Source organism: Leuresthes tenuis, unplaced genomic scaffold, assembly GCF_036924035.1.
Source record: "Leuresthes tenuis unplaced genomic scaffold, fLeuTen1.0.hap1 SCAF_10, whole genome shotgun sequence".
Taxonomy (NCBI): Eukaryota; Metazoa; Chordata; class Actinopteri; order Atheriniformes; family Atherinopsidae; genus Leuresthes; species Leuresthes tenuis.
In genome coordinates this window covers 16,187,104-16,203,658 of record NW_027325364.1, presented here as the reverse complement: position 1 = coordinate 16,203,658, position 16,555 = coordinate 16,187,104, and the positions used below count along the sequence as shown (strand labels likewise).

General features: G+C 39.7%; 1 protein-coding gene across 1 annotated transcript in view; it reads right to left on the bottom strand.

Moving 5' to 3' along the window:
• Positions 1 to 2,735: 2,735 nt before the first annotated feature.
• The window catches only part of LOC140315710 (dynein axonemal heavy chain 11), a 36,864-nt gene continuing 23,044 nt past the window's right edge, over positions 2,736 to 16,555 (bottom strand). Inside the window, exons 57-82 of the mRNA XM_072393301.1 lie at positions 16,388 to 16,534; positions 16,155 to 16,268; positions 15,919 to 16,062; positions 15,369 to 15,551; positions 15,157 to 15,258; positions 14,929 to 15,063; positions 13,414 to 13,587; positions 13,030 to 13,265; positions 12,804 to 12,926; positions 10,244 to 10,448; positions 9,970 to 10,134; positions 9,603 to 9,743; positions 9,257 to 9,427; positions 8,722 to 8,844; positions 8,412 to 8,605; positions 8,187 to 8,335; positions 7,979 to 8,106; positions 6,386 to 6,613; positions 6,097 to 6,288; positions 4,967 to 5,095; positions 4,130 to 4,372; positions 3,849 to 4,031; positions 3,638 to 3,753; positions 3,408 to 3,520; positions 3,178 to 3,318; positions 2,736 to 3,040 (exon numbers count right to left, since the gene is read on the bottom strand). Of these exons, the coding sequence (XP_072249402.1) occupies positions 2,793 to 3,040; positions 3,178 to 3,318; positions 3,408 to 3,520; positions 3,638 to 3,753; positions 3,849 to 4,031; positions 4,130 to 4,372; positions 4,967 to 5,095; positions 6,097 to 6,288; positions 6,386 to 6,613; positions 7,979 to 8,106; positions 8,187 to 8,335; positions 8,412 to 8,605; positions 8,722 to 8,844; positions 9,257 to 9,427; positions 9,603 to 9,743; positions 9,970 to 10,134; positions 10,244 to 10,448; positions 12,804 to 12,926; positions 13,030 to 13,265; positions 13,414 to 13,587; positions 14,929 to 15,063; positions 15,157 to 15,258; positions 15,369 to 15,551; positions 15,919 to 16,062; positions 16,155 to 16,268; positions 16,388 to 16,534 (4,227 nt within the window). The 3' untranslated portion in view covers positions 2,736 to 2,792. The remainder of the gene's footprint in view (positions 3,041 to 3,177; positions 3,319 to 3,407; positions 3,521 to 3,637; positions 3,754 to 3,848; positions 4,032 to 4,129; positions 4,373 to 4,966; positions 5,096 to 6,096; positions 6,289 to 6,385; positions 6,614 to 7,978; positions 8,107 to 8,186; positions 8,336 to 8,411; positions 8,606 to 8,721; positions 8,845 to 9,256; positions 9,428 to 9,602; positions 9,744 to 9,969; positions 10,135 to 10,243; positions 10,449 to 12,803; positions 12,927 to 13,029; positions 13,266 to 13,413; positions 13,588 to 14,928; positions 15,064 to 15,156; positions 15,259 to 15,368; positions 15,552 to 15,918; positions 16,063 to 16,154; positions 16,269 to 16,387; positions 16,535 to 16,555) is intronic.

Genomic DNA, 16,555 nt, shown 5'->3' with positions numbered 1-16,555 from the left:
TTTGTTCATGTTAAGTGTGTAGTAACAACTTTATAGTGTATAGCCGAGTGATGACTCTCCTTTGACATCAGATCAGTTCGATAAGACATTGTGAAGCATTTTATGCTGAATTCTGGAGAGTTTGATTAGTATATTATGAATTTGTAGTCCTCCCATGTCATGAAAAGAACATGCTTTAGCAGGGTTTCATTTAAAAAATCAGCTTCATCACCAACAATGTACAGTTGATTCTGTTTATACCGTGTAAATATGTGTTGAAATTCTGGATATGGATATTTATTTCAGAATTATTTATTTGTTCTATAGACAACCCTTATGTTACTTCTGTTCAATAGTTCCAGGACGCCCTGTTTTGGCTGGTCTGTATGACATGTCGAGCCATCGACTGACCACCACTTCCATCTGTGCATGCAATAAAGAAAATATTTTCCATCAACACAAACCATCTGTTTTAATAAACTGAAAAGTGGCGACTTCATTCATAAAAGCAAGCGTTACTTTCAAAGACCAACAATGCTCGAGTTCACACCGGTTGCAGCTAGTTTAAGCTATTGAAATATAAGACGATTAAACATCCCCCAAAAACAAAAAAAGGGGACTTTGTTAAATATAACTCATCTCATTTTCGCGACTTCTACTTTGTAATATGATGTAATATGAAGATAAACAAATTTATTGTTTGTCTTCTATTTTCATGTGCTTTGGTTTTTTAACATAAATGGAGGAACAAACTGATTAGAAGGGAATAAAAAAGGAAACCACAAGGCAGTGGGTATAGAAGATGCTTTCAATCCGTTAAAATGACGAAGCCTCAGTAACTCAGACCCTGATGAACTTCAGCTCACTGCAATGAACATTTTTCACAGCTATTTTGTCAACTGCACATGATTTGTTATTCACTTCACTCACTTTAAAAAGACTGTGGTCCTTAATGAAGACACCACAGACACATTTCCATTAAACATGAGCAAGAATTAAATAATAATAACATAATGCTCCCACAGCTAACTTTTGTAGTTCTTGTGGGTTAATATGTAGCTTAACTTGTTTATCACATTTTTTAAAGAAATGTACCCTGCTTGTTGTCAGTTTTTTTTTTTTTTTTTTTAAACTGGAAAACTATCTTGTAGTTCAGTGCAATTTTAAATATTTCTGTATGTTTTTAGGACAAAAAGCATCCCAAAAAATATATACATTTGGTGCTTTGAGGCGGAGGGGTGACCCAGATGCCCTTTTTGCCTTAAACCAGGTGTCCTGCTCGGCCTTTAACATGACTTATCTGTGGCACGACCCCTGCTGCTCTGGGCCTCGCACCCTGCCATTTCCTCCCAAACACTGCCAGCACTGTATCATTTCCCTGTCACCAAATGACTGGATAGCTGCTGCGGCATGCTAATGAGAGGAAGAGAAGGCAGATGAAGAGAATCTGCAGGAAGACTGGTTCTTCATTTCCCCCCTGCAATACAATACGCAGAATCAATCTTCTGTCTTCCATGTGTCTGTCTGCAGCCACTTTGGCTGCAGGGAGGAATTAAGAGCAACACAACAGTTATTAGCGTTGGAGAAAATCTTATTTGAGAAGGGTGTTGATTTGACCTCCCCCACCTCCCCAAAAAACACCAGTGTGATTCAGTGGCTGTAATTTGTATTCCACAAAGACATTTGTTTATTCTAGCATGGCACATGCCTCGTTTCCCACTAAAGATATTAAAATCAGAAAGATCGCACTCTTTTAAACAACGTGAAAAACAATCGTCTTGAACAGTATGTGTAGCCTGATTTTAATGAAATACTTTTTATCTCCCGTCTCACTCAATTCTTTTGAGTGGATACAAATGTATTTATTGTAGTGCTGTGCAACATGAAGTTATCTATGACTTTGGAGCTGCCGCTAATACATCTACAGACACACAGCAGACAACTCCTACAGCCTTTATTCATAATCAGAGTCCAAATTTAATCTGAGCGTCTTCTCACTTTTCCATTAACCTCCGTTAAATTGGTTTAAAAAGACAACATTCTTGATAAGGTGACTCTTTCCTTGCACTCATTCAAAGTTAAAGGTTTTATTTTGTTCTGATTAAGTTAATCAGATGCTAACAGAGAGATGAGAAAGATAAAAGATGGGTAATCTAATGTGTTGCTTTCTCATACAAAGCTATCAGTGTCTTTGAATAGGTTTTTCCAACAGGCTCGGCTGAATGAATTACACTAGTCTGTTAGTATTCTGCCTCTGCCGTACAAAAGGTCAATGTCAAATGCACCTCATTTAAAAGTCAATAGCGACCATGCACATCATCTCCTGGGAATTTGGCCCAGGAACCCTCCAGACAGCATTGTGTATCATTCAGTTAGCAGAGGGCAGCCAGAGAGCTTTTTTAATCTTGACCTTCCAATAAAATATGCTCCCCATCCAGAATTACATGCTCTAAAATGGAGACATAAGCTTCCAACAAATCATGGACAGACTCAAGGGAGACATGCAACAGTGTCAGACAACAGGTTCAACACCATCTGATAAGTAAATCTACTTCCTTATTTTCTTCACTTTTTAATTCAAAATGTATTCATCGACTCCATTTTCAAAAATTCTAAATTCATATGAAAACAAAAACATGATGCTAAAATTGTATTACTGTGGTTAGTAATTATAACTAAGATGTAAGACAGTTTAGTGTTAAACTGTATTGCAACATGATCAATACTGTTTAGAAAATAGTTTAAATACTGTTTGTATAACATTGTGAGTAGATATTAGAAAGAAAATACCTTATTCAAACTTCAATTCTGTCTCACACAGACAAGAGTAATGCAACTCCAGCCACAACCCACTTGGCTGGAGGCTGTTTGGTTCTGAGGTGGAAGGCCCAGACATATGTGGGCCCACGCTGTTTAGTGCGATACACTGGGCACTCGAAAGTGTTCTTGAGCTCCTGCTCCTCTGCAGGCACAGCTCTAACATACAGCACCGGCATGGCTGGGGTCAGATCCCTCAAGACCGCCTCCGAGATGACACCAGACTGAGTGTCCCAACGTGCTCCTAAAAAGACAAAGGACACGTTACGCAACATTTAAATTTTGTACAATGCTGTCAAAAACTGACAAAGAATTTTGGTAAATGCAACAACATGCACTGGATGGATTTTTTTTTCTTTTTCTTGGTGAAATAAATCTGACCTTCCATGAAGAGGCCATGGATGTAGGCTCCCTCCCTTGGAGGATGTCCAAAGTCGTCTTTCATCTTCTTTGTTACATCCACAGTCAGAGTCACGTTGTCCAGCGGCCACTGATTCTTGCGAGCGATACTCTGCAGCACAGCTGTAAAACACGACTGCATGTTAATATTTCCGGTCTACTGGTGCTCGTGTTGTCAAAAGCGTCTTCTTCTGCATCGATTGGAATCTCACCAGTGAGGAAAGACTGTGGGTTGAAAAGTCCTGAGAGCCAAACAACTGCAGGTAGAACAAAGTCTCGAGTCCAACTGTCCAGCTCATGACAACTACATATTAGATCACTCAACCTAAAAAATAAACACACCGTTATCAACAATGTGGGAATGTAAAGGTAATACCAGAATATTAAAAAGGAAGTAATAAAGTTTGAGTTAAAAAATACAGACGACAGACTGAAAACTCACCAGAATGTCAGTGTTTTGGTGGAGGGGAAAGCCAGCCTGGCCCAGGAATCTGGGACAAAATCATTGAACAGTGCAGACTGTAGAGTCTCCATACTGGAGGAGATGGTGAGTTCTCCCTGTGGACAGAGAAAAAACCCTTTGCTACTATATAATGCTCCCATTATTACTGTACACAGTATAGCTGGAAGTACACAGACACAGTAAACTCTACCTTTAAGCCAAGATCGAGCTCACTGAGGGACTTCCTTATTTCTGCTAGCAGAAGATTCATGCGCTCGCACTCCTGAAAGCACACTAATGTGTATGGGCTTCGTTCTGTTATCTTTGTCATCATCTCTGCTACATTGTACTCCTCAGGAAGTTTCTCAAGAATATCATCAACTATAGACATAACCTGAGAAAAAGAATAAACTTTGTTAGGTTTGGGCTATAAATTTCTCTCTTTGTGTTCTAAGTAGCTTTTCCAGAGGACATATGTCTCTGCCTCCACACCTTCTCCTCTATGCTCTGAGCTGACCCGTCTCCTCTGGCAGAGTCGTGTGGCTGCAGATCCAGCAGAGTCTTGAAGAGGTTGCCTGAAGTGACAGTGAGGCAATCGAGCTCAGCATTCGGATGGAGACCATACAAAGTCGGGTTCTCAGCAGGGAGATGTTCATTAATGTAACCGTGGTAACCGGCGAGGTCCAAGAATGGAGGAGCCAGAAACCCTGGGCACAGAAACAGCTCCGCTTCAAACTATAAATTGAAGATTTAGAAGACAAAGAGGAAATCAAAAGAAATCAATTCAGATCCACCTGAACCTTCAAGCAAAGGTTCGGTTGTTTTTTTTAGAATGAAGTATGATGGACAGAAACTACATGCAAGACAGCAAAACACACTGATTTCTGTTCTCAACTAAACGGTGGAGATGGAGAAGGACTAAGCAGTTTAATCAGTTGGAGTTAAACTTTTAGGTGAAATTAAATCACCGTGTAACACTTGAGGCAGTGTGTCAGGCAGCGCCTTGCAGCTAAACATCCACACATTGTACGGTGAAACAACATCACAAACTAGAGGACATGGAGCCCGTCACAACTTTAAGTGCATAACTGCAGTTTAGTTTTACATCCCAAGAGGGCACCCTTTACCTTAAAAACAATACAAAGAAACTCAATGAAGTTGTGCAGATATTCTTTACAATCTGACATTGTGGAAATCCATAAGATCAGACTGTTTAGATGAACGAGAAAAGTTTTTTAGAATGTAAACAGAAAAAAACCCCCAGTAAAATCAAAGACATCAAACGCTTTAAAGTAAACAGATTACCCTCACAAGGCAACGCTGACTTACCATTTTTGTATGCATGTAGTCTTGCAGATAGGTTTTACACAGCCTTCTATCCCAGTCATCGGTAATGTGTCCTCCATACATGATCTCTCCAAAAAGATAGCACAAGTCCTCCCACGGCACCTGCATGGACTGTCACAGACTTAGTTTGTAGACGAATATCACAGCCGAAAAAACAAGACAGAAGGGACATCTGAAACTCTACAAAGATTAAAAAGCAATTCAAACTATTTTCAGGAGGGAAATCTCATTAAATCTTTTTCCCAATAATTAAGACAGTCTTTTGAAACTTCATACAACAACTATGTGATCACATCCCAGATGCATCATATAAGTAAGGTGAAATTCTATGAAAATTATCTCTCTTTACACAAACTGATCTAATGTATGACAGAGGAGTCTCTCCCTCAGCAGGAGATTATGATCCGTGAGGGTGAAGGAGGAAGAAAAGAACCTGTGATTCATAACAAATTACAAAAGCTGTAGGTTCACAATCATTTGTACCTGTATTGTTTTGCAAATTGCTTCCTTCATCAGCTCTAATTGCAGTGATCACTTATATAGCGTTGTGAACTGTCACATTGGCTGCATGTAATTACATTTAGGATAACGCTTCATTGCCCCCCTAATGAATTCTCTGTATACGCACATACAGGTTACTGTTTGGTTAACATAATGAAGGACATTCGTTTTTGGAGGGCAGGATACCTTGGAGATGTAATTGGTTATGACCAGAGTAATAGGAGTTCTAAGAGAAATGCATTAGGAGTTGTGAGGAGAGCAGCGCCAAAAGAATGGATTTTTTGTCTTTGCGAAATAAAGCTAAATTATAGGTTGTGTGTTCATAGTTATAAGAAATTTGAAAGAAAAAAAAAAAAGATGGGAATGAACATTTTTCACAAATAACACAGGAACAAAAGATTCCAAGAAATAATTGGAGCCACTGCGTGGTAATTCAACATCCCTGTCTGACAATAATGACACTGCTAATACCATTATCATTCTAAATTTGATCGGTTTAGAAAGCAGTGGTAAAAACAAAGTAAACTTTTTTCTTATTAAATCAATTAATTTAAAAACAGAACTTTCTAAATGCTGATATAGTTTTAAAGATAGTAGTGCAATAAAAATACTTTAGTGTTGGCCTCTAGGTAGTTGTACAACACATTGACTGAAATGGTGAGGTCTCCTGTGCTGAAGGGGTAGTTGTGGTTCCACCCTTGTGGCCCAAATTTGCGGCGCTCTGTTACACAGGCGTGAAAGAAGCAGAGGGAGAAGAACATGGAGTTGAACTCTTGCTCTCTGGAACACATATCGAGAGCCTCCTGAAACAAGAGAAATTCTGATTTTAATCAATACAAAGTTGAAGCATAGCATACATTTTGGATATGATATGAAAATCTTTTGAAGTTTTCTGCACACCTGACTGAAGTTGTTGAGGGCTGCATGCAAACTAGCATTCATGCCAGTGGGTGGCTCATTCGTGATTTTGATGGCGTTCTCCAATATGCCTCTGGGGATTACGTGCCGCTCCGGGCTCTGCACTGGTTCCCCAGTGATGAAAACCCTGTAGCTGGGATGACTGTTCACTGCTGCGGTCTCCAAAAGAGCCTCCAGACATGGCAGCCAGCGAGCAACCAGGTGTACATTCTGAACAACAAACACGTCAGAGAGCATACAGCTAAATATCAGGGACAGTCCCGAATCAGAAAAATCAGTCATTTCAATCAGGGGTTCACTCTCTGATGGGCAGAGGATTTACGGTCTGTTGACAAATATGTGAGAAAATTGAAATACTTAAAAACCATGTGTCTGGATAAAATATTGGAATGGATTTGCATTAGATGATTAAATAATAGCAGAATTCAAGAGGAATTTCAGTGTTTAAAAGGGCCCACGCCTAAATTGGACACCCATGATCTCTGATCCCTGACAGCACTGCATCAAGAATCATTATTTATCAGTAGCTGATATAACCACACGAGCAAAGGATTACTTAGGGAAACCTTTGTTAAGCAGTACAAAACATTGTTACTCTCACAAATAACACTTAAAAGTTTACTCAAAATTTATACATTTAGTTTATACAAAATAGAAGCCTAATGTAACCCATGTCCAGATGGGACATGCCATCATCACACACTGGAAAAATGTCTAAAAGCGAGGCACTGTGATCGTATGAGTTGTATCATTGGCAAAGCTCATTTACACTTCTGTGATAGTAGCATTAATGTAGAAAAGTTCATTGAGCTCTTAGAGCAACATTATCCTGCCTTTAAGATGACATCTATATTTTCCAGGAATATCCGTGTATTTAGCAAAAAGACATTACAAAACCACATTTTCTACCGGGGAAGAATAAGGTATGGGTGCTGGCCTGGCCTGCCTGCAGTGCTGACCTATTTTCTACAGAGAATGTGTAGAGAATTTTGAAACAAAAAAATAACAAGCCATTACTGGTTTACCTCGTATGCCTATTTGCAGAAAGAATGGGATAAAAGTAACAAATACAATGCTTTATTGCTTGGTGTCCTCATGCCAGAACGTCTATTTGAAGTGTTTTGAATTTACTTTTTATTTTTTGGGTGGTGAACTTTTGGTGGGTTCCATACATCTCAACTCTTTCTGACCTGCAGTTGCAGATCAGGCATTAGGGTCATGAAATTACTTTCCAAATGAATTGCTTTTTAACCCATTTTATTGTTGACTGTATGTGTTTATCATTACACTGTCGCTTTTTCAAATGATGTGCAGATAAAGATTCATCTAAAGAAATGTTTCTCTGTGCTCTGAATTTCAAAGAAAACTCTCACTGATTCATTGAGCTGCAGGCTTCTCCCTAAAGGAGCCGTTTATAGAGCTGATCTAGCCTATTATGGCTTTTATTGAACCAAATTGAGTTTATTTCCTTCGCTCGGGGAATGAGATAATATCATTAGGAGCAATACAGGGAGGCTCCAAGAGCAGCCTGAATTCACTGCAGTGACCTACTCAGTAAGTGACAAAGTTTTCTACCTGGAAAATGACCCAGTGTCCCTGTTTAGAGGCATTCGTTAGAGCCCTTTCAGCTACTTGCTCCTGGCCCTGTCCCAGGGACACATTATGTAAAGTGCCCTGGTCAATGGAAAATCCCAACTTTAATCCTGCACACAAAGAATCTGGGAATTACATCATTATCAAATAACTTTGAATATGTACGGAAAGTAGCAAATACATGTAGTACCTAGCTTCTCTACATCTCTGAGTGGATTCACTCCAGGTGAAAGGATAAAGAACACAGGAGTTGTGGGACCACTGTCCTCATACAGCTTTTCAAATTCCAACCGGACAGTCTCCACATATTTGGTTCCCATGGTTTCCTCCACAAACATCCTAAAGGGAGACATTGTCAAAAGGCTAGAACTACACTGTCGTTACAAATACGAGTGTACTTTGGTTCATTACTGACCTAAGTGCATAAGTCATCCTATCAGGGCGGAGTGCTCTCAGGATTATGAGCTTCTGAAGGGAACTTTTATTCTTCCAGTCCTGAGGAAGCCTTTCATTTTCAGGACAACTTGACTCAACAATCTTCCTCCAGCGTTTTGGTGAGCTCTCCATGTCTCTATCGAGTCCACTGAAGTCCTCCATTGTAGATATGCTCTAGAACAAAGAAAGACTCTTTGTTACATCAGTTTGCAGTAGAAAAGAGCATGAAGTAAAAAAAAACATTACCTTTTCAGGCATTACATCCCATACTTTAATGGTTTGTACTGTACCTTAATGGCTCCCCAAGCATGTGAAGAGAGGAAGACCACTGCGCTAACTTTACAAGCTTCCACTGGGAGGTGCAGCAGGAAGTGGAATTCCTCGGCACTAACGAGGCCCTGCTTGAGCAGAATCTGAGGGGAAGGACCAAGAGCAGTTTGTTATGATCCATGTGGGATGGATTTCTTTTCAATCATCAACTAGAAACTGCAAGAAAACTCTCGAACTGGGTGAACTTTTACGGGCTGAAAAAGTGGCAGTGAATATGCAACAGCCACATAAAGGACAGCCTTCAAAGTAGCACAATTCCTACGAAGAAAACAGTTGGCGCAATGACAGATAATTGCATTATGCCATAAGAACCAACCCCCCTGTCAGAACCAACTGTCTGAACAGCAGCCATGGAGCAAAGTGTGAGAGCTAATCAATAGCAGCGTATGGTATTGCTGACTGCTTTTAATTGAAGCTAATGTGGGGGCAGAAAAGTACTTTGATTGATGAGAATGACAGCAGGCCCCACCTCTGAGGCGGACCTCAGTCCCTCACCTGGAAGGCAGTGTGTGACAAGAAGGTTAACTTGTCTCTCTCAAACAGGCCCTGGCTGGTGTACAAGAATACAGAATAGGTGATGGCCTCAGTCAGGGTGTGCACTCTGGTCCTCACATCCTCATTCCATTCGGCGCGCTCCATTGCTTTGTTAAATATGGAGTTAAAACTCTGGAGTAGGACAAAAAGAGGACACCCAGATAAGGTATGGGACTCAAAGTTTGCTGGACTAAATGACAAAACAAGCTGAAAAAAAAATTTAAACAAATTATCCAAAAGACAAAAGAATGTTTGTAAAATGTACAAAATGATGTCCCCCTGAGAGCACTTCAGGTGAAGGTTTCACCTTGAGAGAAAACTGGTACAAGGGGTTTATCTTGCTGAGGTCATTGATGATGAAGAAGAGGAGTGACGCTCTCTCAGCTGCTGGGCGGTATAGTTCTCGAGCCTCGTTGATCTTTGTCTCGTTCTCTCTGGCCTCCACCACCTGTGTGTTCCAATTGCACAAAATGAGCTATTAGGCTCTCAGTCATGCTCCAAAACCCTCCCATTACACATATTCTTAACTACAAATCATGTACTACTAATGCAGTAAAATAAGGCACGTGCTGTTGTGTGACATTTAAAAAAAATTAAAAATAAAAATAAATAAATAAAACACCTGACCAAAAAAACCCCAAAAAAGCAGAATAATTTTGATGTAATAACCTTACCTTGTGTTGGATGTGAGCGGCCATGATCTTGGTGTTCTCCAGTTGCTCCACCAGAGAAATATCGCCCAGAAAATTACCGTGGGCAGCAGAGAGGCGACTCAGCAGGTCATCTTCAAATCTCTTGAGCTCAATCTTGAAGTGGTTCTGCTGTGTGGTTAACTGCATCTTGGTAAATAAGAATTCAGATTTTTTTTAAATGTATTTATTTTCCTCTCATATAGAGAAAATGTTCCACTCTATATCCTAAGATTTCCCAAATAATGATCAGGTTTACCTTTAGGGCCTCGAGGTCGGGTCTCTCATAGGACACGACCTGTCCCAGCAGCTGTTCCTCCAGGCCCACAGGATTCACTGTGAAGTTGATGAGGGTGGTCTGTGCCTGGAGCTCAGGAGGGAAATGCGGATTGGCCAACTTGGTGTGAAGAATGAGTTGAAAGTTTCTGTTGTACTCACACTCCTTTCCCCCAATAAGAATGTACCTGGTTCACAGGATGGAGCGGCTTTTTAAAATGAGTCGAAAGTCTAATGATGATTAAATGGCTGCTTTCTTATGTTCAATGAAATCCGTAATGAACAAAATAAAGAACAATATGAAAAGAAGTTACAGAAAAGAAGTGTGATTTAAAAACAGATTTTCGAGGTGTGATCACACTGACTGTTCTAATTAAGATAATAAATAAGATTTATTTACATTTAATCATGTGGGCACTAAAGTTTTTTTGTTGGAGGACATGAGCTCTAAACAGTTATTGAGTTGGGTTTCAAAAGCTAAGAAGTTTTTTTCTACATTAAAAGAAAAAAAACTTATGTGAAAGGTTACAAGCTGCTTTTTTGATAAATAAGTTTGAATTAATTTGTGTTCATTCAAAGATAGTGTAATGACAGACTGAAATATCTGAAAAATTAACTATTTTACATCATCACTTTCAATTAGCTATGTTCTATAATTCATATTTAACTATTTTCTGACATTAAACGGAAAATAAAAGACAAAAACACATGACTAACAGTTGATAGCAATTATTTCATCACTTTCACAATCACAGCACTCCTTGTAACAACAATACGACGTATTTGCAGTAACATACACAAAATATTTACACAAGCACATTAAATGAAACGTTTAAGCAAGTCATCAGAAGTAGAAAACAGAGAATTAAAGGAAAAAAGTCATCGGGTGGTTTCACTGGTCAAGTTGTAACAGTCATCCTGAAGTTTGCCAGATGTCTTTGCATCTAATCTGTTTAAAATGTGATTTCAGCTCTTTCAAAGTCAGTTAGTTTTGCAGCTGATTACCAAAACTCAATACAGGCTTTTGGTACAGTTCAAATAAATAAATAAATGAATAATATTAATAAAAATGATCGCAAAGCCAGCCAATGTTTATCTTTTGCTGCATTTCAATTAAATTAGCACTGGCTTGACGAACCTGGTGGCTTTTCATTTATCACTAATTACCCTGTGGATGTCAAGCAAGGCCCCAATTTTTATGGCACAGGTTCCTCATGGCCTTGGTATGGTTCAACTCTATATCTTCACAAGCCAGAATTAATGTACTATTGATAGAACCATTACTCCACCAAATTAAAGTCCTTGCTGATGGATTGGCTTGTAGTCTTCCGTCAGCCATGAAAGGAATAATTAGTATTCATTACTTCACACTCTACAACATTCCAATTATTAATGAACTTCAGCTGTGGAGCCCTACCAGATCCATCATGGCTCCCCCAGCAGGTTGTATTAATCATCGACAGAAACAAGTGTGTGGGTCATCTACAAGGGATAAACTTATAATCAGATTTACCATGATAAATTGTTACGTCTGGACAGACGAGACCTCAAAAAGAGCTCAATGAACATACACCAAGAAACTCAATATTCATGGTCATACATGACATTAGAGCAAGAAAGATGAAAACATTTCTGAGGAGGAAATCAAACCAGAACATCAATGTGGTTTTTTTTGTATTTATGCTGTTTAACAATTATGTTAGTTACCCTATTTTCCTTTTCAAAGGTAACTGAGATACTTGCAAAGCTGCTACTTTGCTACTTTTTTTGGTGGAATCGCTTTACTGTATGTGTGAAGTTGATTTCACCAAGGAGCAGTGGATGCCATTTAAAAACCAGGTGTGAAAACGTGACAGATTTGCCAAAATGTTTAAAACAAGTTGGCGCTGGCAAGTATGACTTAATGATATATGATGGTCATCATTTAACTTTAGTGGCCTTATTCAAATAACACCAGTTTATGATCCCACCACTGCTAAAGATAATCTAGATGCAGAGTTATCTTCAGTTTAGCAATGGTTGTTTGATGGAAGCATCACCAATCAGTGTTATAAAATCAGTGACCGCTTCATTGGATTCATATTGATGTAGGATCACCATACTAGTGTGTTACAAGGCAGCATTTTGTGGGAGACAAGGGTCCTTATACATAACCATGATGATCCTCAATTCAGCTTTTACGCTGAGGCTTCGCTATTCAATATTCATCACACCTAAAGAATATAAACACACAAATATACATCTATCACCTGTCTTGAGGGGCCAATCAATATGCTGGCCTCAGGGATTCAGGACACGTGCAGCAAATTCATTTAGAATCTAAAGAGTGAGCAATAATAATGCATTCACTCATGTCTTACTCGCGTTTCAAAGCTCAGCGAGGTCCAGCCATCTGGCAAATCTGTACTTATTGTCTCGTACCACAGAAACATTGGGAGAACTTGTGGGCATATTGACTGATGTATGAAGAGGAATATAAAAAATTTAAAAAAACATTTTTCTAATCCTTGATATTTCAAAGCCCAACAAGTTTCCATACTAACCTTCCTCTCTTAATGGTTTTTCTTCCAAGTAGAGGCTCCAGGACAGGGTCAACCTTTTCAGGCAGATTCTCTGTCAGGACTGTTTCACCACAGAGAAGAGCTTGTTCTATCACATCTAGATATCTGCACAAAAAAAGGGAAGATGACAAACAAACATGGTTGGGTACGCACACTTTTAAGTAATATTATCACTCCCTGAAAATAAAATTTCACTGCGCCCTCTCACCCCTTCTGTCCCAGCTGCACCACTCTCAGCTCTGACCCAAGTCGGTTTCTGATCCACTTGATGCCCTGCTGCTGTGGGTCTATGATGAGTGGCCAACGCTCACTGGTGGTCAGGATGGCAGCATTTTCAGTAGACATCCTATCATTTGGCAAGCCCTGGTTATGCCAGGCAGCCACGGTGGCATCATCTGTAAGCATGAGGACTGGATCCAAGCCGTCTGTCAGGGGAACAGAGACCTAAAACAAAAACAGAGGAGTGATGTCACTGCAGTTCAAGTTCTAATGAAAGACTACCTCATGTCACAAAATCAACTGTAAATGTTTGTGTAGCTAAAGGTTTTTACTTCATGAGCAACTACCGTCTTTATTCTGTTCCAAAACTGACCTTTTGAGACTCAAGGAAAGGAATCCACGCATTGTTAAAAAGCTCTGCACGATACTGGCTGGTAAAGTAACCCAAGTAAGAGACGAAAGCCGCAGTGAGGACGACATCACCACACAGGGTTTTCTGTTGTTTTTCATACTGGACAATTGCCTGGGACCAGCGCTCCCTCTCAGACTGCAAGACAGTAAGACGAGGTTTCAATATGATTTAGAAAATATAAATATTATTCCAAGTGAACAAATCATGATATAAAAATGACAAAGAGCCAGCTCATACAACAGCGCTTCAAGCACACAGTAAGGTGAATCTGTGCTTTCACATTCCATTTATTATACAAAGAGAAGAAAAAAAAATGTAAGCATATTACTGCAAAACCCTTCCAATAGCTTTCTAAGTTTTGCAGGAGATTCACTCGGCATCAATTTAGCATTTATTTAAACCTTCAATACTATGACTGTGATGGCCTGCAACAATAAATCATACATGGCATTTTCTTACAAGGGGCTGTGGATCTAGAATATGTCACATAATAAATTCTCAGACAGTTAAAAATCACTATAATTTTACTCTAATGCATTATGGATCGCTTGTAATATCACTCAGTCTGGGGTGAGACATTGTTAATTTCCAACAGCTGTTGAGGCTTTGAGGTAAGTTAATGATTAAATATAGAAGGCCTGATTTATTAGTCTGTACACTATTGCTTCCAGGTCAATGATATAAAGACAAAACATTTATCTTGATATGCTTAAAAGCCAAGCTGTTCCATGCAAACCACATTCATTTTCTGGGATAAGAAAGTCGAACTTGCCAAATGGTCACTGAAATGGCCATCTTTCATTTCACATTAGCACCAATTAAAATAAAGACCCCCCCCAAAAAAGGGTAATGCGTATGAATGAAAACTGTTGAATATAACATTAAACCACTTATGGGATTTTGAATCATTCAGTGTTCATATGTTTCATACTAATTTTTTACAAATCTCTCCTGACAACTAATTTGATGAAAAAAAAACAAACAAAAAAAACATTGTTACACCCCAAACAAACGAGAACTGAGAAAAGCACAAACATTTTGGATGCATTGTAAGCAGGAAAAGGAAACCAGTAGCAGTAGCAACTATTTCTGTGCACACACAGTCACACACTGCACAGAAAGAAGGCACTGCTTGAGTAGCCCTCTGACCATCCCTCTTCCTTTCTCAATTTGCAAACTGCTCATCCAGCCAGTTGCTCTGTTCAGCCATGCGTTTTCTGTGGTCCAGCCCTCTCTACCTATCTCACATGTCCTCAGTATGCTGCTGGGCCAAGCTGTAAAAGCTCCCCCTGCCTGATCCACTCATACAACTGTCAGACTATCCTGCCAGGACATTACAAGTTTTAGTCCAGATTACTGATGCAATTCGATTACCTCGAACACCTCCCCATGCATGCCCCCAGCAAATTTACAGTCAATTTTAGGCCAAGTCAGCCCCAATGACACCGCCATATTCTTCAATCTCCCAATGTTTACCACTAAGCCTTTGACTAGTCGGTTGGCCAGCTCTATGGTCTGGGTGGTTAGAGTCACCTCCTCCTGACAACTGATTTTCTCAGCTGTAGCCCTTTCAAACTGAGCTGTGAGGCTCTGGAGGCTGGCATCGAGATCCTACAGAAACAAAAGAAGGCATGCAAATCAGACACCATTAACAAAATCTAGCTTTTAGGCTGATTAACTTAAGTATAAAAACATTGCACTCACAGCCAATTTGTTTTGAACTGCCAACAATTTGGATGTGGCTGTTTCTAATTCTGCATTAGCTTGCGATAATGCACGCCTCTTTGGAATAACCTCACAATAAATCTGCAAAAATAAAGGATACTTTATGAAGAAAGCTCTATAAAGAAAAAGAGACGCTCTTTAAAGAAAACGTATTTATAATAATTATAGCTTATTTGAAGGCGACATCTGACCTCGTAGTATCTGACAATATTAATAGTCCAGGCACAAAGACCAGCTGCAGCTGTAGATTTGGTCCAAACTAAATCAGGATGGAAGTCCGGGTTTCTCAGATATTCTTGTTTCACCACAGTCAAACAAGACTCTTGGATGTGCTCTTTGTCGTATGACACCAGGGCCTGCAGGAAAACATCCACCTGACAAACATAAAAACAAAACCAGGCTATACTTTAAAACCTGCAGAGGCATTTTGAGCTATGAGCATTCGAAAATTGGGATTAACAAAACCCAAATCTAAGACGCACTTACAAACATGTCATGAATAATGAAGAAAATTGACGCCATAAACAAAATGCTTCATTTTATGGCCAAACTTGAATTCACATCAGGGGAAAAAGAAACAGGTCAACACACTTAATTCACCAGTGGGTGAACATATTCATAGAGCCATCCTGCTGTAATGTCAGCATCCAAGAGCTGTTGGGCAGGTCCAGGATCAAGGCCTTCTCACACATGAGATTGACATTAATCAGGCACATGCGATATACATCATGACAGCTTAACCTTGCCCATGAAGGCCCGTGCTGCCTTCCAGCTCCGATCCTTAGGCACACGACCACGTGGGGCTAGCAGGACCATCACAGCTGCTGCAACGTTGATTACTGCGGCTGGAGGGTTTGGAAAGGCCTTCAGCTCAGTAAGATTCACCTAAAATAGAGTTATATGCATTCATATAAACGTATGATCAAAAACACTGTGGATTTGATGGGATTTTTATCTAGTTTGATTGAATGGTGCACCTTGTTGAGGGTGTCCAGTGCTGCAACTGCAGCTGTCAGTGATGGCTCTGCCTTGGCTAGGTCATTTTCACACTCTTTCTGTTTGACAGCAATTTCTGCCTGCATGACAGAAACCTGTACAAAAGCAAGCATAACACATTAAATTACAACAGGTGTAGGTAGTGAATAGTGAGATATATAAAATGCAATGCCAAGATCGGGAATGAAGACCAGGTGATGAAGGGTTATCTAACCTTCTGTGCTTCCACATCTGCAGCCTCTCTCTTCTTGCTGATCCTCTCAGTCTGCTGTCCAATCTTTGAGATCAAAGTTTCAATATTTTGGTTTTTAAAGGTCAGCTCAGCTTCTTGCAATGCCAGCTTGGCTTTTAGATCTTCAACCTGAAAAAGAAACAGAAATAG